The 24341-nt window shown below is 40.0% G+C and overlaps 1 protein-coding gene across 1 annotated transcript in view; it reads left to right on the top strand.

Moving 5' to 3' along the window:
- FRMPD4 (FERM and PDZ domain containing 4) overlaps nt 1-24341 on the top strand; it is a 204240-nt gene that overhangs the window by 143648 nt on the left and 36251 nt on the right. The window contains exons 4-6 of the mRNA XM_052663584.1: nt 10349-10394; nt 19363-19467; nt 22339-22446. Of these exons, the coding sequence (XP_052519544.1) occupies nt 10349-10394; nt 19363-19467; nt 22339-22446 (259 nt within the window). The remainder of the gene's footprint in view (nt 1-10348; nt 10395-19362; nt 19468-22338; nt 22447-24341) is intronic.

The raw sequence follows: 24341 nt of genomic DNA, 5'->3' as shown, positions 1-24341 counted from the left end.
TGTTTTTTTTTTTTTTTTAAAAATAGTTTGCAAACTCTGTATGGACAGCTGATGTTTCAGTTTTCTGTTACCACCCAACAAATGAAATGGCTTAAGAAAATAGTTTCTGATCTCATGATGCTGTGGGTTGATGGGGCTCATTCACATGGTTCTCACTCCTGTGACTTCAGTTCAGTCGACTGCTGGAGCAGGAGCTGGATAAAGACTTGTTTGGACTGGCTATCCAAGGTGGCTCTTTCACACCTGTGTTGTCACGTGGACTTAGACAGCCGACACCACTGTGTCTGACCAGGCCAGTTTCCCTCTCCCCACGCTGCTTCTCCACAGGGCTAGCTTCCTCACAACATGGTGATGGTGGGGTTGCTGAGCTTCTCTGACAGCTGGCTTCTCACAGAGTGAACGTTCCAAGATACCCCTGTGGACACTGCAGGGCTTCTGGGATTCTTCTAATCAAGGCCTGGAAGTCATGCAGTGTCACTTCCATAATACTCTATTTGTCAAAAGTACATCACAGAACTAATCCAGATTCAGTGGGAGAAGACTACACAAAGTTATGTGAGTCCCCAAAAGCGTGGTTCATTGAGGACCGTCTTTGGAGCCTCCGTACAGATGGGAAAGGATAAACAATATGATTATACAGTTGTTCAGGGTGAACCCTTTAACATAGTACTTAATAAGAATCTTTCCTTAAATTCTCTTCACTGTTGCTTTGGCTACCAAACTTTTTCTCACTTCAAATCTGGTGTTCAGTCACTAAGTCGTGTCCAACTCTTTTACGACCCTATGTACTGTAGCCCGCCAGACTCCTCTGTCCGTGGGATTTCTCAGACAAGAATACTGGAATGGGTTGCCATTTCCTTCTCCAGGGAATCTTTCCGACCCAGCGATTGCACCCGAGTCTCCTGCATTGGCAGCCAAATTCTTTACCACTGAGCCACCAGGGAAGCCCCTCAGATCTTTTAGTATATGCTTAGTGTATTTCAGTGCTCTGATATTGGGTGCATATATTGGGTTGGCCAAAAAGTTCACTTGGATTTTTCTATTACATCGTATGGAAAAACCTGAGAGAAGTTTTTGGCCAACCCAATATGTTTATGATTATTATATCTTCTCAATGAATTGATCCTGTTTATCATTATAGTGATCTTTTTTGTTACCTTTTTAGCCTTACAGCCTATTTTGTCTGATATGAGTATAATACCATGCTCTGTTTTGGTTTCTGTTTACATGGAATATCATTCTCCATTCCTTTACTTTGAGCCTTTGTGCGTCCTTAAAGCTGAAGTTCCTCTCTTGCAGGCAGCATATGGTTGTGTCAGCAATATCACCCCTCATTCAAGGAGAAAATGGTAGTGAGAGAGATCATAGAATTGGTAGAAGGCAAGCCAGTGCTCCCGGACAGGTGAATTCTATGATTCATCCCCTGTCTTTGCTGCTCTGAAAACTATGGTGGCTTCATTATGCCTGTTTCCTTTCTCCGCATCCCTTGAACCTTAGTAATAAAATGACAAGTAATTCAGTTCCTCCCCTTTGCAGTTATTGAAGTAAAGGCAATGTGCAGCAACAGTGAGGAGAGTGTTGATGTTTCATGAAGTCCACGACAGATCACACTTAATGTGTTGACCCTGTTTGCATGATTGATTGTTAGCTGTTTCCACCCTCTCCAGCTAATGGCTTCAGTACCTGTTAGGAACTGATACAGTGGATAATTGCAGTCTCTGTTGAGAATGGTAGAAAGGTCAACTGGATGAAGCATTAAACCTCCATTTCAAATAGTCCTGTGGTGACTTTTCTGAAACAGAGGGACGTTATTTCCTCCAGCTTTGCCAGAAACTGACTTTATATTATGACTAGTCATTGGAAATCTGTTTTTGGTTTTTTTTTTCATATCTCCAGGTTCAGGTAAGAAGAGAAAATACTGGGTTAGCCATAAAGTTTGTTCAGATTTTTCTATAAGATGGTACAGATTAACCTGAACGAACTTTTCAGCCAACACCTAGGATTGCGATGTTCTTCTAAGAAAAGCATCATTGGAGAAATACTGTTTATCTGTTCTTCTTTTCATAAAGAGTGACTATCTGCCAGCAGAGAGTTTAAGGGCTGAGATGCACTAGCTAGCTGAAAAGGATATTTTTCTATCTTCTTTGAAAAACTCTGAAGTTCAACAAGAAGAAAGACTTATGTGTACTTAGAAGTGAGGGTTCAAACACCATTTCACTGTGCCTTACCACCTTTCTTTCCAAATAAAAACACTGCCTATCAGTCTTTTGAATTATGTTAAGATATGATTTTACAGTTCACAAAATCTTTCATATATCACCCTAAATTACCTCTTTATTTTGCCTTTTAAAAGCCTAACTTTTCAGCCTTCATGAATTGATTCCTGACTTCTACTGGAGAAGTTGAAAATCATATTGTTCACTTGTTTAGACCTTTAAAAAAAAAAAAAAAACAAGACTCCTCCTGAATTTTGACATGGAATATATTCTTTACATTTTAGTTTGTTTTGCTTTTGCTTCATTTTATTCTGTTTTCCCAATCTTTGAGGAAGTCTCATTGCTCTTCACACGTAAATTCGTGTTGATCTCTGTATTAGTTAAGGAAATCTGTTTATTCGGCCTGTGAGGGAAATATACAATAGTGCATGCCAATGTGATTATATGCTGCAGTATTAAGATCATGTAAATATCAAGTGGGAAAGTCTAAGAAAGGTGTCAAGCTATTCTACTCTAAGAGAAAGCAAACAAAAACTTTAGCTTCATTGTTGAAAGGGATTTTAATACCAAAAACCTCATTAGAATCTGAGATTCTTCGCTTGCTGCAACAGAATCCCATCCAATGAAGTTTTTTAAAAAATTTTTAATTGGAGTATAGTTGCTTTATATCCAATGAAATTTTAAAATAGGCGGTGTCAGTTTTCATTTGCTATTATTTTCTCCCATTCTGAAGGCAGTCTTTTCACCTTGCTTATAGTTTCCTTTGTTGTGCAGAAGCTTTTAAGTTTAATTAGGTGCCATTTGTTTATTTTTACTTTTATTTCCAATATCCTGGGAGGTGGTTCATTGAGGATCCTGCTGTGATTTATGTCGGAGAGTGTTTTGCCTATGTTCTCCTCTAGGAGTTTTATAGTTTCTGGTCTTACGTTTAGATCTTTAATCCATTTTGAGTTTATTTTTGTGTATGGTGTTGGAAAGTGTTCTAGTTTCATTCTGTTACAAGTGGTTGACCAGTTTTCCCAGCACCACTTGTTAAAGAGATTGTCTTTAATCCATTGTATATTCTTGCCTCCTTTGTCGAAGATAAGGTGTCCATAGGTGCATGGATTTATCTCTGGGCTTTCTATTTTGTTCCATTGATCTATATTTCTGTCTTTGTGCCAGTACCATACTGTCTTGATGACTGGCTTTGTAGTAAAAATATACAAGCAACTCCTGCAGCTCAATTCCAGAAAAATAAACGACCCAATCAAAAAATGGGCCAAAGTACTAAATAGACATTTCTCCAAAGAAGACATACAGATGGCTAACAAACACATGAAAAGATGCTTAACATCACTCATTATCAGAGAAATGCAAATCAAAAGCACAATGAGGTACCATTTCACACCAGTCAGAATGGCTGCAATCCAAAAGTCTACAAACAATAAATGCTGGAGAGGGTGAGGAGAAAAGGGAACCCTCTTACACTGTTGGTGGGAATGCAAACTAGTACAGCCACTATGGAGAACAGTGTGGAGATTCCTTAAAAAAACTGGAAATAGAACTGCCTTATGACCCAGCAATCCCACTGCTGGGCATACACACCGAGGAAACCAGAATTGAAAGAGACACGTGTACCCCAATGTTCATCGCAGCACTGTTTATAATAGCCAGGACATGGAAGCAACCTAGATGTCCATCAGCAGATGAATGGATAAGAAAGCTGTGGTACATATACACAATGGAATATTACTAAGTCATTAAAAAGAATACATTTGAATCAGTTTTAATGAGGTGGATGAAACTGGAGCTGATTATACAGAGTGAAGTAAACCAGAAAGAAAAACACCAATACAGTATAGTAACACATATATATGGAATTTAGAAAGATAGTAACAGTAACCCTGTATGTATGTGAGAGAGCAAAAGAGACACAGATGTATAGAACAGTCTTTTGGACTCTGTGGGACAGGGAGAGGGTGGGATGATTTGAGAGAATGGCATTGAAACATGTATAATATCATATATGAAACAAATCACCAGTCCAGGTTCGATGCATGATACTGGATGCTTGGGGCTGGTGCACTGGGATGACCCAGAGGGATAGTACGGGGAGGGAGGAGGGCGGGGGGTTCAGGATGGGGAACACGTGTATACCTGTGGTGGATTTATGTTGATGTATGGCAAAACCAATACAAAATATTGTAAAGTAATTAACCTCCAATTAAAATAAATAAATTTGTATTTTAAAAAATAAATAAAATACAGGTCAGATCCTGATTAAAAAAATAAAATAAAACTGCTTAAATCAAAAATAAAATAAAATAAAATGGGCTGTGATGCCAAAGAACGACCTGCAACCACTGACGTTGGGTGTCCCAAACATGTTTCAAGGGATTTTCCATCAAAAAAATCTAAGAAAAGACTTTTGTTAAAAGAATGAAAAGAGAGGAATAAAACAGAAATTTTATAGGAGTGTTTTAGGGTAGATTAGACTATATTTTCCTGTGCAGGTCAGCACTGTGATATAGGGATTAAAGTGATATTTTCACAAATTCAATCATTTTAAAAAATATTGGCACTCTAATTTGAGATTAATCTTTAAGAGTAGAAAATTCACTTGGCATTCAGTATGAAATTGTACTTCTCTAAATGTGCTCCTAACTGGATTTGTTTCAAGTCCCTAGCTGTTTTAAGCCTTCATAAAAAGAAGTTATCTGATTACTTGAATGAGCCATTTTTCATTCCAAATTCTAATTTGTCTGTTGTGGCTATTTTTAAATGGCTTTGATCTTCTTTATTTTCTCCTAGGATCTTAGGGTTAGGAATTCTAAGGAATTCAAAACATTATGGAGTTCTTGTCTGGCAGATTATAATTAAATAATTATAGGTGAGAGAAAACAGACTAAGAACACATCCCTAGTTCTAATGGTAAATAACATATTGGAATATTTTATTTCAATTGAGACAGCATCATTTACTCGTTAAGTGGTAAAATTAAAATCAATATAGGTTATGTTTCAGATAAGTAACAGGGAATTACTATAGACACAGAATTTAAATGCTGTAAATATAATAGACACATTTTGGAAAATGGTTTCCATTTTCAAATGAATAATGTATACTGAGCAGTGCTTCTTTCTGACATGCTTGACAGGAAAATATTCTGTGTAAGGTGAAGTCATACATGGACACTACCTTTGAGACACTTACAGATTAATTGGTTGTGAATCTTTCTTTGTTGGTGTTGCAGACAGAATCTTAGATGGCCCCATGGATGATGCCTGTCTCTTAATGTTCGTAATTTGTGTATTTCCCTCTCTTTTAATGTGGGTGGTACCTGTGATTTGCTTCTTGCCAAAAAAAATATGGCAAAGGTGCTGGGATGTCACATCTGTGATTATGTTACATAAAATTATACCTTCCATTTTGCCAAAGGATTCTGTCTCCTTTTCCTTTGCCGACTGCCAGCAGGAACTGAAGCCCTTGGTCCAACAATCCCAAAAGAAACTATTTAATCCTGCCAAAAACCGTAAAAAGTCTACCTGGAATTGGATCTTTCCCAATGGAGCTTTCAGATGAGACCTTAGCCCTGGGTAGCACTTAATGGCAGTCTCATCAGAGAACTTGGATAAGATGACCAAGTTAATTCATACTCATGTGTCTGACTCATAGAAACTGTAAGATAATAAATGTGTGTTGTTTTAAGCTGCTAAGTTTATGGTAAGTTGCTATGCAGCACAAAATAACTAATGAAGCTGGCTTCTGTGATAGGACAGAATACTGATCCACATCATAATGCCCAGATCCTGTGGCTCTGCAGAAGTGATTCAGTTAAGGATGGAGCAGTTTTTCCTGAATTATCCAGGTGGACCCAATGTAATCACAAATGCCCTTATAGGTGAACGAATAAGGCAGGAGACTCAGGGAGAAATTGGAAGATGCTACATTACTGTTTTTGAAAATGGAGGAAGGGGCCACAAACCAAAGAATATAGGAAGCCTCCAGAATCTGGAAAAGGTTCCAGAATGAATGCAGCCCTATTAACACCTTGATTTTAGCCTAGTGAGGCCCATTTCAGACTTTTGACCTCCAGACTTGTAAGATAACCAATTTGTGCTGTTTTAAGCCACTAATTTATTACAGCAGCAATAGGAAGCTAATGCAGTCTATGCTTATTCTGTTAGCATCTAACATGAATAATGAGTCCTTCCCCAGGGGTTTGTCTGCTCCTAACAGACTGTACTGGAGCTGTGAATATTCTTTTTCTTTTTCTGGAAATGAACAAATTACAAATACAGTGCCAGTGAGCATTGCTGTAGGGAAAATGAGCATCTTTTCCACAGCCTCATGGGCCCATTCACTCTCCCCGACCCTACCACATCAGACCTCTCATTCTTGCACTTACCATTTTATTGTTTCTTCTTCAGATTTTAAGCACTCACTGTCTTAGTTAAGGACTGTTTGGATTCAAATAATCTGATCTATTCAAGTCAGTTTTAAATAAAGTAAAGTTGGGAGTAAATGTAGCAGTTAGGTCTCAGGATAAAATTGTAAAGCAACTGTTCTTTTCCCTCTTTGCCTGTTCAGAACAGCTCTCTAGGGCCAGGTCTTCATTCAAATCTCAGGCAGGTCCACAAATATATTAAGCATGTTCAGAAATTTTCTCCAGTCATTCGAATACTTATAATCACAACAACTCTTACTCTGTCATCAATATGTTCATTTGTCACATGATAGTCAAAACTGCCAATGCCACAAAATTTCTCCCTTGCCCATATTTCCAATCTGGGAAGCCTTCACTGTGTTAAGGGGTATTCCCCAAGATTTTTCTCCAGCTTTGGCACCTTCCACATTGAAATGAGGACAGGACAGTGAGGTAAAAAGCAGGAAATTCTCACTGTTTTGACACCAAGGTAATCTAGTATTGACTTCCTCTATCCATGGAAGATCATGACAGTTGATTTATGGGTACCTGTGCAGATTTCTAGAAGGTTTCTCTGTTGGGTTGTTCCAACTGCAGGTCCCTTGAATCAGATAGTACCCAGTGACTGGCTGTGTCCAACACTCCTCAGCTTCTACATCTTTCCAATAAGGCCCTCTTGCCCTGGAAGAAGCTCAGTTGAGCAATGCCTTTATTAAATGACCCCAGGGCACCATATCTACTGTGTCTTCCAGATATCATCACAGGAATTGCACACTTAGAGTCTGTCTCTGTGGAAGGGTAATAATCTTTCAAACGTAGCCTTTGCTCTTCAGCCATGTGCTGCTTGCACTGGCCTTTCCCTATTACCTTTGTTTCAGTTAAGTCATGATTAATACCCCAAGATGAAAAAGGGTCCCAAACTCTGGTTTTAATCTCTCCTTTGAAAGTATGTAACACCCTGTTTTGGCACGTAGGGGTGACTGGCATCAGGCCTCAGCTGAACCTGCCTCAATCATTGTGGCATTCTCTAATATGTGAACATATATGACTCCCATCTTTTTTTTCCTTCTAGGATTAGAATGCTAAGGGACCTAAAGCACTATGGAGTTAATTCTTCTTGTCTGGCAGGTGATAATTAAGTACTTACAGATGAGTGAAATGAAAAATAAAAGCCCATTGCCAGAACTGACGACAGATATCATACTGAGATATTTGACTTCAGTCATTTTATTGATGTAAAATGATGAAGAACAAGCCCTCAGGAATGGTGGGAACTAGGCCTGCTCAGGGGACCCTGGCATCTGTAATCTTTCCTCTTATTCAATCATGATTGTAACTAAGCTTCCAGATCTTTGTCTGTATCTCTTAGTTCTGATTCTGGAGAGAGGACATCCAGTGGCCTCATTCCAACACTTGGGTCCAATCAGCTATGTCCCCAGGATACGTTCTGAGCCTATTGCCTACTGCTAAGGGCTCTGGGGACAGCCTTGGGTAGAGCAGGCCAGGCAGGACCAACAGGCACACACCACGGCTCAGTTCAGTTCAGTCGCTCAGTCGTGTCTGACTCTTTGCGACCCCATGAATCACGGTACGCCAGGCCTCCCTGTCCATCACCAACTCCCCGAGTTCACTCAGACTCACGTCCATCGAGTCCGTGATGCCATCCAGCCATCTCATCCTCAGTCGTCCCCTTCTCCTCCTGCCCCCAATCCCTCCCAGCATCAGAGTCTTTTCCAATGAGTCAACTCTTCCCATGAGGTGGCCAAAGTACTGGAGTTTCAGCTTTAGCTCATTCCTTCCAAAGAAATCGCAAGGTGGATCTCCTTCAGAATGGACTGGTTGGATCTCCTTGCAGTCCAAGGGACTCTCAAGAGTCTTCTCCAACACCACATTTCAAAAGCAGCAATTCTTTGGTGCTCAGCCTTCTTCACAGTCCAACTCTCACATCCATACATGACCACAGGAAAAACCATAGCCTTGACTAGACGGACCTTAGTCGGCAAAGTAATGTCTCTGCTTTTGAATATACTATCTAGGTTGGTCATAACTTTTCTTCCAAGGAGTAAGCGTCTTTTTATTTCATGGCTGCAATCACCATCTGCAGTGATTTTGGAGCCCTAAAAAATGAAGTCTGACACTGTTTCCACTGGCTACCATACTCTGATTCTTCCTGCCACATCGTTCCATGCACTCAGTCCACACATTCACATGCCCACCCTCCTAGAGATGGATGCCCACCTTGCCTCCAGTGTTTCACGTCCATGCGTCCCCTGACTGGGAACGTCCTCATCCACTTTCCCTCAGAGGCTAATGGGAGGATTTCTTTGGGATATAAGCCGGAGTGGAATGGCTCGGTCCTAGTGCTGTGAGGCTGAAGTTTGCCTAGGTGTGCCAGACTGCTCCCCAGAACTGCTCCACAAGGCTCCATGGCCACCAGCCATGCACTGTCATTTGTCTCATTCACCAAATTCTCATTTGATTACACTGTTGTTCTATTATTCCATCTAATGGGAACACGGTCTTGCCACTCCAGTTAGTGGGGCTTTCTGTCAACCCTTGGCAACTAGGAATTGATGGGATCAGACAGGCCTCTCCCACCATCAACATCATTCTAAATGTTCTGATTCTTCATCCAGTTCTTGAGTTCTAGTCCTCTTTCTCTTCCCCATTGATTTCTCTTCTTCCCCACCCCCACTCCCTCCATCAGGGCCCAGCCGCCACCGCTCCCGTGGCAAATCACATGGTCCTCCCCAGGCAATGGGCTTATAGTGAGGGGTTGAAGAGTACTTAATGCTAGAAATGCAATTTGTCATGACTTCTCCAAAGGAACAGCACTGCAATAGATCCCCTTGTCTTGAATCATTTGGGCAGGATGTCACAAAAGCAGGTAATTAATTACCACCTAAACTATAGAAAAAGTCAGCCCCTGCTCAACGAAATGGCAACTGACCTTTCTCCTACTCAGTATAAAAAAGGAACAAAGGAAGGAAGAAAAACTATTGCAACCTATAATAAGATTTTTCCTCAAAGGGTCAAGTTATTTGAAAGGTTTGGCTTACTTGGGGGAAATTAAATAAACCATGACATTGTATTACGTTGTCCTGCTCTTGGCTACACAGTGTTCACTATGGTGAACAATATATCCCAATGAGTGCCCTTCTGAAATGTTTATCAGCTCAAGATCCTAGGCATTGTTACCTTAGCCATAGAAAGCCACACGGCATGGGAAGTCATATTTGCTGGGATCCTGTTTTTACATAAGAAACCTATGATGACATTTTTCTTTTCCTGATGCTGACCCTAAGAAGATAATGATGTTCAGTGAATTGATACCATTTAAAAAAATCTATCCCCTTCCAGAAAATTGCACAGACATTTTAAGCAGCTAAAGGAAAGTCAGAAGGGGAGAATCAATTTTGAGAGACTCAGTCAATGCTTTTAAAATCCGACCTTCCTTCAGCGAGTTTTATTTTAGGGCCCTGCTGTTCAGTGTTGCAGATTATATCACCCAATATAAATCGAACAGGAGGCTTTCCACTGGGTAAACATTTGATTCTGGTTTTCTCTGTGGTCTGAAAGCTCACTTCTGAGCCTTTTGAGTCTCTGCCCTGGGAGTCCAAGAAACATTCGCCAACATCACACATTTTGTTTCAAAAGAGCACCGTCACCAGTAGAGCCCAGGCTCTGTGCATGTCATAAATACTTTTTTTCCTCTCTCTTACAGAAGCTGCAAAGAGTCGATACTCCTCACTGTTATTCAGCCTTACCCTGTAAGTGTCCTGTGAGTAAAAGTGCCTGTGTCTGTTTTCTCAGATTTCCAGTCTCCTCCTGCCACTCCACTCCAGGGAATAACAGCAGAGAGAAATAGCATGCATTCATAGTACCAGTTCCAAAATCTTGATTATATGTATTTTGTACTCTATGATAAAAACCCTTCATTGGAGAGAAAAGAAAGTGATGCATTTCCCAAATATCTTGGAAATCAACTTTTCAGTCCTATGTGCCTCTCACATCTGGAAATGACACAAAACTCAAGAATTTCCTTGTGATTCTTTTAAGTTTCCAGGTTAAGAATCACAAGTCTAAAGGGAATATCTAATTGTAAGAAGTTAAAGCATGATTATTTTCCTTATCCCCACCTAAATAATTTGGTGGGACTTTAAACTTGAGAAATAACTGGAATATACTGATTGCTAATATATCCCAGGAAGCAGATGATCAAGGTTGTGGGAGTAATTCCAGTGAGAAATAATTGTGATCTGAAGTAGAGTAATGATGGGAAGAGGTGGATGGATTTGAAAATATCTTGGACTTATACCTGATGGGCCTTAGTAAGTGGTTAGGACAAGTATGAAATTTTAAAAAGTATAAAATAATAAAGATATCATTCTAAACAACTATTTACAATAGCTAGGACATGAAAGCAACCTAGATGTCCATCAGCAGGTGAGTGGATAAAGAAGCAGTGGTACATATGCACAATGGAACATTACTCAACCATATAAAGAAATGCATTTGAGTCAGTTCTAATGAGGTGGATGAATCTAGAGCCTATTATACAGAGTGAAGTGAGTCAGAAAGATAAAAACAAATATTATATATTAACACATATATATGGTATCTAGCAATGGAGGCTCAGACAGAGAGAACAGACTGTGGACACGGGGTAGCAGGGAAGCAGAGGGTGGGACAAATGTGGAAACACGCACACTACCATATGTAAAATAGATGAGCCAGTGGGAATTTGCTGTATGACTCAGGGAGCTTGAAGCAGGGCTCTGTGACAACCTAGGGGGTGAGATGAGGTGGGAGGTGGGAGGGAGGTTCAAGAGGGAGGGGATATATGTATACCTATGGCTGATTCAAATTGCTGTATGGCAGAAACCAACAGAATCTTGTAAAGCAATGATCTTTCAATTAAATAAACTTTAAAATATATATAATTAATAGCAAAGAATAATAATAATTTGGTGCAGATGTTGGACAGTTCAGTAGGTTGTCAGAAGGGTGGAGGATGATTAAAATTGTACTGCCTTGAGTTCCCATGATTTTTTTTAAAACAATTTTATCATGGTATAATTTGCATATCACAAACTTCATCCATTGTAAGTATATAATTCCATGATCTTTACAAAGTTTATTGAGGTATGCAACTGTCACCACTATCCAGTCTGAGAACACATATATCACCCCAATAGGATTCCTTATTCCCATTTACAGTAAATCCCTTTTCCTACCCTTAGTCCTGAGCAGCCACTAGTTAACTATTTATTTATTTCTATAGATTTGCCATTGCTTGTGAATTTCACACATGGGCAGTGAACTGAAAAATACCAAGTCCAATTCCTTCAGATTTTTTTCCCCAAATGTCTGCTGTCAGTACCTTGTGTGGCCTTCAGGTGGAAGAACAGAAATTCCAGCCTGCTTATACGTCTTTTTTCTTCCCCATAAAGATTTCTACATCAGTTCAAAGGCTCTGGTATTTGCCAGTCTCCATCTTCTGACCAAACTCTTCATCTCCCCTGTCATAAAATTTTCTTGCTAAGCACTATAGACTAGGCATTTTAGGCAGGAAAAAATATGTACTCAAGTTTGTAGTAAGATCACAAGACACCAAGTTATGCCATGGGGGAACATTGCTACATATATTAAAAGCAATTTAATACTGAGTGTTACTTTTAGTGCTGTTTGACACAACTAGACACACACACACACACACACACACACACACACACACACACACACACACACACACACACACTTGGATTTGAAATCTAAGGACACAGTAGGATGTAAAAGCCAGAGAAGGCAATGGCACCCCACTCCAGTACTCTTGCCTGGAAACTCCCATGGACAGAGGAGCCTGGTAGGCTGCAGTCCATGGGGCTGCTGAGAATTGGACACGACTCAGTGACTTCACTCACTTTTCACTTTCATGCATTGGAGAAGGAAATGGCAACCCACTCCAGTGTTCTTGCCTGGAGAATCCCAGGGACGGGGGAGCCTGGTGGGCTGCCGTCTATGAGGTTGCACAGAGTCGGACACGACTGAAGCGACTTAGCAGCAGCAGCAGGATGTAAAAGCACCAGAAGTTGAGATCTAGCTCCCAACAGTATAACAGGTGACTCCCACAGCTGTTCCAATCCCAGTTTCCTCATCTGTGTGAGGAGAGGGTCAGATGGCATCCCATCTAAGGGCCTTTCACATCCACTACCTCATGACCCGGTGATTCCTTCCTAAGAAAGTACAGCTCATCTGTCTTCAGATTATTTCATTTAAACCAGTAATCACTCACACCCACTTCAGATCTATCCATTCTTCTTCATTTCTCTGCAGTGAACAGATACATTTTGGTAAAGCCAATGTAAATGTCTGTCATATGTAAGTGATTGACCAACCAGAAATTCCTGGTAAAACTTTAAATTTACATTGTCTTTCCTGAATTCTCTCTCCCTACTTTATAACCCATTAGCAATGCAAGATCAGAACTATTTTACTCCAAACCAGGTTATTTTTCCAACGTGGGATCGCACTTTACCTGGCACAGTAAGCCTAGAGGAGTTTTACATATAAGTCAAGGGTTTTGTCTTATGGCTTTGCTTGCTGTTTTTGCCTTTTCAGTCTGCATGACTTGTTATTCATATCAATACTCATTACTATTCGTGAATCATGGAACTTACTTTTAACAGATAATCTGGAATTTTCTGGGAGTTCAGTTGGCTTCTGCTGTTGTGCTATATTAACATTCAGGAGTGTTGCTTGGTCTTGCAGCCAGCAAGAGTCACTCAGAGTCACTCGCTCCTGGCCAGTTATTGTAGATGCATGCTCAACTTTGACTTTCCTCTGACCAACCCTCCTTCCTCCTGAAATGCTCTTCACATACTTTACCTGCCACCTCCTCAGCCTCACCAAATCCTTCTTACCTTTCAAGTCTTAGTACAGATTCTGCGTGCTACCTCGGAGTTTCTCAACATCAGCATCATTGGGCTGGAGAATTCTCTGTTGGGAGGTGTGTCTAGCAGCAGCCCTGGCCTCTACACACTAAATGCCAGTAGCATGCTGTCCCAAGTGGTCACAACCAAAAATGCCTCAGACACTGTTATACATTCCCTGGGGACCAAAATCACCCCTATTTGGGAACCAATGTGTCACCTAAAGCCTTCTCTTTTTGATCCAGTCCAAAGTGGCTTTTTCCTCCTCTGAACTGAAAGAATTGAAACCTTAAAGTTACTTAAATAGATATATCAAATGAAGAGAGGAGTGCAAATGAGAAAAGAGACTGCAGATTTTTACTTTTATTTTTGTGTTTGGATTTTCCTGCAAGCAAATGGCTTTTTTAAAAAAATCAGATTTTATGTATTTGCTAAACGTTTTCTTGGCAACCAAAATTGACAGAAATGAAGGATCCACTAGACAAAAAGAAAGTCAATTAATCTACTTTTATTACAGACAAGAGAAATTAGCATTTTAATTTCTTCGCAACTTATTGGTCGGCAGTTTTTATGTTGTATTTCTTCTGTGTAATAAGATCCAGTCAAGACAGAGAGCCAGTGTTTAGACCTTTTGGCACACTCCATGTGTTCCCAGGGCACCCCAACATGACGCAGCCATAGCAATCAACCTCCAGTGAGGTTCAGGTCAATGGGGTCTGGGAGAAAACTAAGGTTTCCCAAAATTCTTTGATGAGAAATAATTCTTAATGGGTTTTGCCTTCTTATTTTAAGTATTATGGAGGCCTCAGTTGCCACCATTTTTACCTTATTTCTTAGAGAAGAATCATGGAAGAGCAGAAGGAAACACAGAAGCAGGAAAATATGTGCTGGCAATACTTTTCCTCAAAGAAAACCAGAGTAAACATTTTGGCTTATTTACTTCCAGTCTATCAGTAGTTATATCATATTATACGTACATTTTTTTCTGCTTCATTTACTTAGTATATCAAGCATTTTCCTGTATCATCAAGGTTTCTATATAAGCATTATATATAGTCTATAAAACACTACATTGAACCAAGATCCTTAACCAGCATCCATCATTAGGCCCACTGTCTCTCATATGTTTCTATTATAAATAAATTCACAAAGAACATCTTTGTGTGTAAATCTTTATCTGTATTTAGTCACATTTCCTCAGGATGGAGTTTTAGAAGAGGAATATTTGGGTTACTTGTGGATTTTATTTGTTTTCTTCTGACATACCATCTTATTCCCTTATACTGTTACCATTTTTAATCCCAAATCTTTCTTGGCCACCTGCTCCCTTCTTTCCTTTCCATAGTTCCCAAGTCTAGAACTTTCAGAGCGTCCCAATCCAACATTACCTGAGACAGTGAGTATTTAACCAGTCTCTGTCATCTCCCCTCACATAACCCTAGATCATTTGGATTGGGCTAAGTTACTCTCATTTCTGGCATCCCTATGCTACCATGTTTCTCCTTCCCTCTAGGCCGAAGAGCTGAGAGATCTACTTGTCTGCCTCTCACTTCCTGTCTACCTTCCACTGTGTTCCACATGCCTGAGCGAGGCTACACACCTCTTCATGGAAGCTCCTCTGTAGTAGATGCTATCAGGACCCAGAACATATCCCCTTGGCATGTGAGCATGGTGGCCCAATTTCCAACTGAAAGCACCAGGGATTCTTTGCCTGTGGGCCCTTTCACCACAGGGCCATGCTCCTGGAGCAGGCCAGAAATGCTCTATGAGCACTCCACTAGGAATTCTCACTCCCAGAAGAACAGCCACCTCTCATCACTGATTGACAGGAGCTGGTAGATAAATAACCCAGTTCCCTCTCTCTTCAGTCAACTTCAAGGCATGTAGCCTGCCATGTTTTTCAGATCTTCCCAGCATGGTTCAACTCCAGTTGCTGACCATGGTGCCTGACTAAACAATGAATGCTTTGTTGGCTTCCTCACCCTCCCCTGCTCACCTGCGCATGCTTCCTAGGAGCATCTCCCAAATCAGCTATCATCTTATGAATTCTGGTCTTAGGGTCTGCTTGGAAGAACTCCAGTCACCCAGTGATAACTGTAGGCTAGTTAATCTTCACTATACAAGTAGTACTTTAGAGCTACAGAATTGCAAGTTCAAGATCTTACACTTCAGCTTCAGAAATTTATCTTATGTAATTTTGATTCAAACTAAGTCCTAGTGACTTAGAACATCTAAGAACATCAGAAGAATGTCAGCCATCTATCATGGCCATCTTTGCAACAGGGAATTTGAAAAGAGGTGCAGGGGTTGATTAGAGGCCTTTTAATTGTAAAATTAATTACTAGCAGGAAAATCTGATTATTCTAAATAGTAATTATTTGTCACTTCCACCACAGGATATGAAGTGCTTGTGATCAGCACCTCCTGGTCAGCATGTTGCCAGGAATTAATTCATCAGGTTTTTGGATGGTGCACGTTGTCTATTTTTTAGCCAGAGAGAAACACTTCAGTCAAAACTGTAGTCATGACTAGTTTACATACCTCATGTACCAGAAGTAACTCTAGTCAGTGGAAGAAATCATTACTTTATTGATTCAAATTCAATAACTTTCAGACTTGAAGAGCTTATGTTTTTATTGTCAAAAAGTAGTTTTTAGAATGTGCATCTATTATATGAAATAGTCACAAATCCAGAACAACAACAACAAAATACAATTTGTATAGATTCTTGGACTTTCATCCTAAGTCTAATAGAAATACGTATAAAGTTCAAAATACATATTAAAGTAACATTTACCTTGGCTATCTAGTTTCTTTTCTGGTTTTCCTAAGTTACCAGGATTGTTATTAGGGCATGGGAAACTTTGGGTTGGCCAAAAAGTTCGTTCAATATTTTTCATAAGCTGTTATGGAAAACCCAATCAAACTTTTTGGCCAACCTAATAAATTCAGGAATGGATCTCCAAGAGGTAGGCATGCATTAGCTATGAAACAACCTTCCCCATCTTGACCAATTCTGCTCTAAGGGGCCACTTTTAAGGGCAATAACATTATGTACTTCCATGGGACCATCACGGCATTCTAAGATTATGCAGCAAATGAGATGTGTGGAAAACTACATTCTGTTAAATATACTTTTTATTGAGGCAAGGAATTATGTAGAACATTTTAGAAAAATGAGGTAAAATATTACATTTAGAAATTCAGATACATAATGGAATAAACCTCAGCATCTGGTGCATGGAACACATGTGAAATACATCATTCCCAAACAATGCTGAGAAAGTCAAATATCTCTAATTAGCAATGCCTGTTCTGGGTAGCTTTATTACAGCCACTTCACTCGAGCTAAACACATTGTGCCAGTGTAAATATCCCCTGCTTAAAATCATTACCGGAAAATAATGTTTTCCCTTTAGCTAAAAAATGGCATATCAAAAGCAAATGAACTCACTACTGTATGATTTGTTCGTTCATTATGACTAAGCTTGGCCTGTAATTATGGTACCGAAGAGAACACCTCTGTACCACGACTTCAGCTTTGCAGTAGGACTTTTAAGTCACTTTGAGCATGCTCAAAGCTTTTCTTTTCAGGAGCAGCCATTCAGAGATTCTTTTGCAGGGCAGCAGGTGTGTTTCACTTCGTTTTGTTTTTAAAGGGCAACCATTCCCTTTAACATCTTGCATAAATGGGGGAATTGAAATTCTGGAGGCCAAACCATCCATCCATACCGCCCTTAAGACACAGGGGAACTTTTGAAATAACAGAATTTTCTCAGCATTAAGGCAGACTCCACCCAGGAATACACACACGTTTTATAATGAGTTTTTCCAACAATGATTTTGTTTTATTATCACAAAAAAAAACACATAACATAAATCTTCCATATTTGAGTGTACATTTCTGTGGCATCGAGTACATTCACAATCTTGCGCACCCATTGACACTCTGGAATTCCAGGGCATTTTCACCACCCCAAAAGGAAACCCCACAGCCATTAACAGTCACTCCTCATTCTCCCCACGCTCTCAGCCTCTGGCAACCACTAACCTGCTTTCTGTCTCTGTGGATTTTCTTATTCTGGACATTTCATGTAAGTGGAATCAAATCATAAAATATGTGGCATTTTGTGTCTGGTTTCTTTCACTTACCATGATGTTTTCAAGGTTCATCCATGTTGTAGCATGTATCAGAATTTCATGCTTGTTGTAGCTAAATAGTATTCCATTGTATGGATGTTGTTGTTTCTATTGCTAAGTTGTGTCCAACTCTTTGCAACCCCATGGACTGTCGCCTGCCAGGCTCCTCTGTCCATGGGATTTCCCATGCAAGATTACTCAGTGGGTTGCCATTTTCTCCTTCAGAGGATCTTCCCAAACCACAAATTGAACTCCTGTCTGCTGCATTGGTAGTCAGATTCTTTACCACTTAGCCCCAGGGAAGCCCATTGTATGGACAGAGCACACCTAACTTATCCATTCCAATGTATTGTTTTTAAATTGATCTCAAGTATACTTGTATTTGAAAAAGATGGAAATCTTTTTTTTTTTTTCATTTTATTTAAAATTCAAAATATGGGATACTCTAACTGGCTTTCATGCTTTGAGATGATTGCAGTACACAGGAGGTTGAGCCTCCATTGATTCTAGAGTTAATTACTAGAATTCTTTACACAACATTCTCAATCTCTTAGAACTGTATAGTATGAAGAACGTTAGATTGAACTACGTGGTATATCCAGTATTTGCAATTGTAGGATTTTAAAATTGCAATTGTATGATTCAGGCTAACTATTTACCTCTATATAAGGTTCAATAGAGAATGCAGAATAAACAGGTGTTGCTTGCAACATGGTAGACACCTACCATGTGAGTTCCCTTCCCCTTGGGCTTCATGAAAACTGTTCAAAGAGGCTACTTTTCAGATGAAGTCCATTTCCCAAGATCATATCCTCTGAGCAGGTTTTCTCATTGTCCTTTGCATTTCTAAGGGGGAACAACTGAATCTCTCAGCCCCTCTTTCCAACGAAAGATAAAGGGCCTATAAGGTGAGGCAGAACATGAAGTTGACTCTCTATTTTTTTATATTATTTCTTATTTATTTATTTTATTGAAGTATAATCGACTTACAATATTGTGTTAGTAATTACTGCTGTCAAGCAAAGTGATTTAGTTGACTTTCAATCCTAAATCAAGGCCTCTTTGCTACCTTGCCCAGTAAGATTATAAGATCACAGGTTACTAACAAGAGGCTGAAGCTCAAGTTTTGGGCTCATAAAGCATGGCACCTTTCGTATGTGTGTGTGTACCCTTTCCTGTTCACATTCCCATATGCCCTTAATATAAATAACAATGAGATTATCAGTTATTTTAGAACTGTCAGTGGCTCTTCTCCACCGTGTTAAAATAGATTATTAATGATCAACTTGTTATAAACTGAACATGAGATTTGGCCACCTCCTCACCTTCTATTGATACATTGCCCTCAAAGCTCTGTACTGAAGGCAGGATTTACATACTTCCACGACTGTCATTTTAAAAGATCCTTGGAAATGTGCTCTGGAAGAACATGGAACATGCTGTTTATAGTTCTGGTCTGGTGGCTAAATCAAACTTACTACTTGATGAGCATGACAGGGTTTTGATTGCATCCATCATTCATATTTAGTCTTTGAATTGGGCATGTACCAAACCCTTTTGAGCAAAAATGTTAAATAGCTAGGAAGATAAAGATAAAAAACAGCTCTTATCAGGTTGACCTTATGTTACCAATAATCAGATCAAATATTTTCTTTCTTTTTTCTAGTCTCCCAAATCAGCATTTATTAGCGCTGCAAAAAAGGCAAGATTAAAGTCCAATCCAGTCAAAGTACGGTTCTCCGAGGAGGTCATCATCAATGGCCAAGTGTCGGTGAGTTGACAGTCACCTACTGGTGACTCACAGAGAGCCAATTGCCCCACTGGAATGATCAGTTCAAAATGGGTTGTTGGCTTTCACAGGGTATCGAATCTCAAGATTGTGAAGGGATTGAGAGATCGCCAGGTTGTGCCTGCTGTGTTTCTCTTCCTTCTTCGTTTTTTTAAAAAGATCTATTTATTTTATTTTATTCTTTATTTTGTGTTTTGGCTGTGCTGGGTCTTCGTTGCAGCACATGGGCTCTCTCTAGTTGAGGTGAGATGGCTTCTCATTGTGGTGGCTTCTTTAGCTGAGGAGCGTGAGCTGTAGGCCAGAGGGCTTCAGGAGTCGTAGACCATGGGTTCAGTAGTTGTGGCCCCCTGGCTTAATTGTTCCTTGGCATGCAGAATCTTCCTGAACCAAGGATTGAACCAGTGTCCCCTGTGTTGCAAGGCGGATTCCTTTTATTTTTTTAATTGTGTAAGGTGGATTCTTAACCAAACCCAGGATACATAGTAGTCCATTATTTCCTTGAATGTTTCTAGGCTTAGGGACCTCACTACTTTGCAAAGGAATTCATTTGATTTGAGATCTCTTACCTCGCCTCCTGTTGAGTAGACTATGCCCCTTTGAAACTTTCACGTACTTCTCCCCATTCTGCCAACTAAGCATTCTTCCATGTGACAGCCCTTTCTATATTCTGAGAAGGGTTTCCTCTAAGTTTTTCTTATCCAAAATAAAATGTCTCTATTCTTTCAAATAATCAAAATGGAAAGAAGTTAAAATGATGGAAAAGTTTCCTGTATTCAACCAGGACTGAGGAAATACTGCTCAAACCTCCATCAATAAGTCTTGATAGGAATCATGGCTACTCAGGCACATAATTGATCTTCAAAATGAATAATGCAACTATCGATGGCATGCTTATTTTCAGTTTTCTCCCCAAAAATAGAGCCTAGTGTTTTTATTTTTTTTTAATTTTAATTTTTTTTTTTTACTTTATTTTACTTTACAATACTGTATTGGTTTGGCCATACATTGACTTGAATCCACCACGGGTGTACATGCGTTCCCAAACATGAACCCCCCTCCCACCTCCCTCCCCATAACATCTCTCTGGGTCATCACCGTGCACCAGCCCCAAGCATGCTGTATCCTGCATTGGACATAGACTGGCGATTCGATTCTTACATGATAGTATACATGTTTCAATGTCATTCTCCCAAATCATCCCACCCTCTCCCTCTCCCAAGCCTAGTGTTTTTAGTTTTTAGAAAGCTACCCTCCAGGGCACTCATATTTTTTGGACCTTTGAAGTGCCAGCTTTTGGTGTTGAGGTATTGTCGTTTGAGTAAACTTACAGGGATAAAATGGCATCCATGATATACTTGCTATGGGCCACAGACTCTTCCCTGAGGGTGGTCCTGGATGTGAATTTGAAGATACAAGCCTTCAGATCCTTGGCAAGGCACTCATGGTGCAAGTGTCTTCTTGCCAAAACTTGCTGCCCTGCATCTGTTCTGCTTGGATGTAGGATATAGGACAGCTCTGGGGGTCGATCATCTCCTTCATCCGCCATGGACTAACCACAGGCTTGAACGTGGCAGGGACATTCAGTCTCTTGTCTGCTGCTCAGCCTTGTGACTGGCTTCCTTTCCAGTCTCCTCTTGCTCTTCTGAGTCATTGTGTTTTCCTTTTAGACATGGAGCCTCACTCACTCAATGAATAAGGCAGCAGGAAAGTCATGTGTGAAACCCACAGGAGTAGAGAGGAGGAGAGGGGAGTCAGAGAAAGAAACAGGAAGTGAAAGGCCAAAGCCTTTTTCAGGCATACCTGGAAACTGAATTCTCATGGACCAACTGATGGACATTAGCAAATCTGTGGCCATCTGGTCTCCATTTCCTCATCTGCAACACAAGGGACTTATGCTTTCATGATTGCTGGCTTTCCCTCCATTCGTAAGACTTCTTGACCAACCACATGTTTGTGGAACTCACCCACATTGGCTTCTTATTCCCCATTTCATCCCTCCCTACTTCCAGTTAAAGAGAATTCAAAGAAACACATTTCTTTTATTTACTTTTGGTTGTGTTTCAAGTATCTCTTTAGACTTATTTTTAAGTTATCTGTTTGTTACAGTGTTTTATTTTAACTCATGTATCCCTTGGAGTTTAAGGAACATGCCACTCATTCATGTCTGACTTTTTGTGACCCCATGGACTATACAGTTCATGGTATTCTCCAGGCCAGAATACTAGAGTGGGTAGCCTTTCCCTTCTCCAGGGGATCTTCCCTGCCCAGGGAATCAAACCCAGGTCTCCAGCATTGCAGGCAGATTCTTTACCAGCTGACCCACCAGGGAAGCCCAAGGAGCATGTCTAAGTGGCTTAAAAATCATTTTGCAAAATTACTTTAAACTCGAAGCTTATTAATGTTTATGATTTGCCATCATGACTCCTGCCAACAGGCATCATGTGAAACATCATCATTTCTGGTCCTGATTCTGCTCAAGACATGTTGCTCTGCTAAAATCCGGCCTTGTGGTCCCAAACATTGTGCTTTAATTACAAAGGAATTATTTCTGTTATTGTGCTTTCCAGTGGGAGGCCTTGATTTAAATTAATTTAAAATAAAGCCTCATCTGATTGATCTTCTGATAGGGAAAGGTCTTTCAGTTGAATCAACTGAGTTATCTGTAGCTAGAGGAGAAGAATTTTGCTATAAACAACTGAATTCAGATATCACCAGAGGGATAGTTTGGTTGGCCTTAGAAAGTTTGATTTTTTTTGTATGTTGTGATTACAATAAATTGCTGCTTCTACAAGGGGCAGAATCCTAATTCGACTGATGTGTGACTCTTTTTTTGTTTGTTTGTTTGTTAAATAGGAAACTGTTAAGGATAATTCACTTCTTTTTATGCCAAATGTCCTGAAAGTCTATCTGGAAAATGGGCAAACCAAATCATTTCGCTTTGACTCCAGCACCTCCATAAAGGTAAGAGGACCCACTGAACTCTGTACCTGGAGACTACCAGGTATCACATGAAAGTCCCACTGTGAGTTTTGTGTGGGTATAGCTTCATTTAGAATTATCTGTTTATATCTGAGATTGTTTTGGTTGTTTCCAAATACAGTAGTGTGTGAATACTTAAATACAGACCCAAACAAAAAATGTAAATGAAGAAGATTCTGCTCTGTGTTGCAAACCAATATAATATGCTATCAGTCATGAAATACTAGGACTAGTCATTTTAATGCAATTGAAAATTAATTAAAATAGTGTGACTGTCACCAAGAAGCCTTGGCACCCTGCCCAAAGCCAGCATGATTTCTCAGCCATGTCAGCCACAGAGAAGATTAAGATGTTAGCTGTTAATTAAATGCCTGCTACTTTAGTGTCCAGCAAAAATAAGGGATAGAATAATGTAAAGATAACATTTACTTTGAATTGCTGTAACCAATTTCATGGAAACAATACATAAAAAGGCAGAAGTGAGTCCTGCTTTTAGGGCAGGGGTGAAAAGAGGAGTCACAGAGCAATCCTCTTATTTCAGAACCACAGGTGAGTTCTCCCTAATGGGGATTATTACAAAGCGTATGGATTCTTTTCCCCCATGTTTCCTTCCTGGGGGAAAAAAGTGCATATTCACTATTTTATTGGGCAAAAGAGTGTTCAGAAATTGATTCCTCCCTAATGTTCCATCAGCCTCAATTAGGCTTTCTTCAAATGACACAATAAAAAAGATTTTATTGAGGTAAAAATAAAAGATACCTAGTGATGAGCTGTATCATAAAGTATCAAGAGAATATACATTTTGTATTAAAAATGTCTATCAATAGTCAGCCTCTAAGTCTCATTATTTTTTTTAATTAATCAGCATAGACCTTATGAGTGGAATCATTTCTGCCAAGGCCAACTTGCTGTGTGTTCTTATTGCTATGCTACCACAAGCAGCTTGTTCTGAATTGCTTTAAATAGGTAGTGATTTAGCAGGTAATAGAGCAGGCAATATTAGATTGATGATGGAGCATTTAAATCACCTTTAAGTCATTGCAGATGAAATATTAACTTCCTTTGTATAAGACTGCTAATTTTAAGTGGTGATGACTGAAAAAGTCCTTTTCCTTTTTTTCCTACTCAAAATCAATTTATGGGGAGATGTGACTCCAATTATTGATCAAGTAACTTAGAGGTCAGCAAAGTTTTCCTGGAAAGGACCTCAGAGTGAATATTTTAAGCTTTGTGGGCCAGCTGTTCTCTGCTGCAACTACTTGACTCAGTTGTTGTACCATGAAAGCAGCCAGAGACAGGTAGGTTCAGAAGGTCACTCAAAGGACTTACAGAACGCAGCTAATTGGTATACTCACAGTTACAGTTTATTACAACGGAAGCCTACACATAAGAATCAACAAGGGGAGAAGATGCCCAGGGCAGCAGAGAACAGGCAGAGAGCTCGCAGCCATATTCCCCCAATGAAGTTGTGCCAGCAATGTTTATTTCTCCTGGCACTGACCTATAACAAAACGCACAGAGTTCTGCCAACCGGAGAAGCTTGCCCAAGCCTTGATGGTCAGAAATTTTATTGGGGATTGGCCACTTAAACACAGCTGCCCACCTGTGTGGCTGACCTTAGTACCCTGACCCTCCAGAGATACGCTGATAGCACATGACTCAAGGCCCCCACCACAAATCCCACTTATAAATCCCATGCCCATAAATCCCCACCATAAATCCCATAGACTATCCATTATAGCCCAAGACTCCCCAATGAACAAAAACACCCCTATCAAGCAGGACCTGCCAAGAGCTTAAAGGTTACCTCCCAAGAGCCAGGGGCAAAGAAGCAAACATTTCTTTAGGCAAGACTAATCCTTTACTACACAGATAAA

The sequence above is a fragment of the Budorcas taxicolor genome, chromosome X (genome assembly GCF_023091745.1).
Source record: "Budorcas taxicolor isolate Tak-1 chromosome X, Takin1.1, whole genome shotgun sequence".
Classification (NCBI taxonomy): Eukaryota; Metazoa; Chordata; class Mammalia; order Artiodactyla; family Bovidae; genus Budorcas; species Budorcas taxicolor.
The sequence above is the reverse complement of the archived record's forward strand: the minus strand, read 5'-3'. Positions and strand labels throughout refer to the sequence as shown.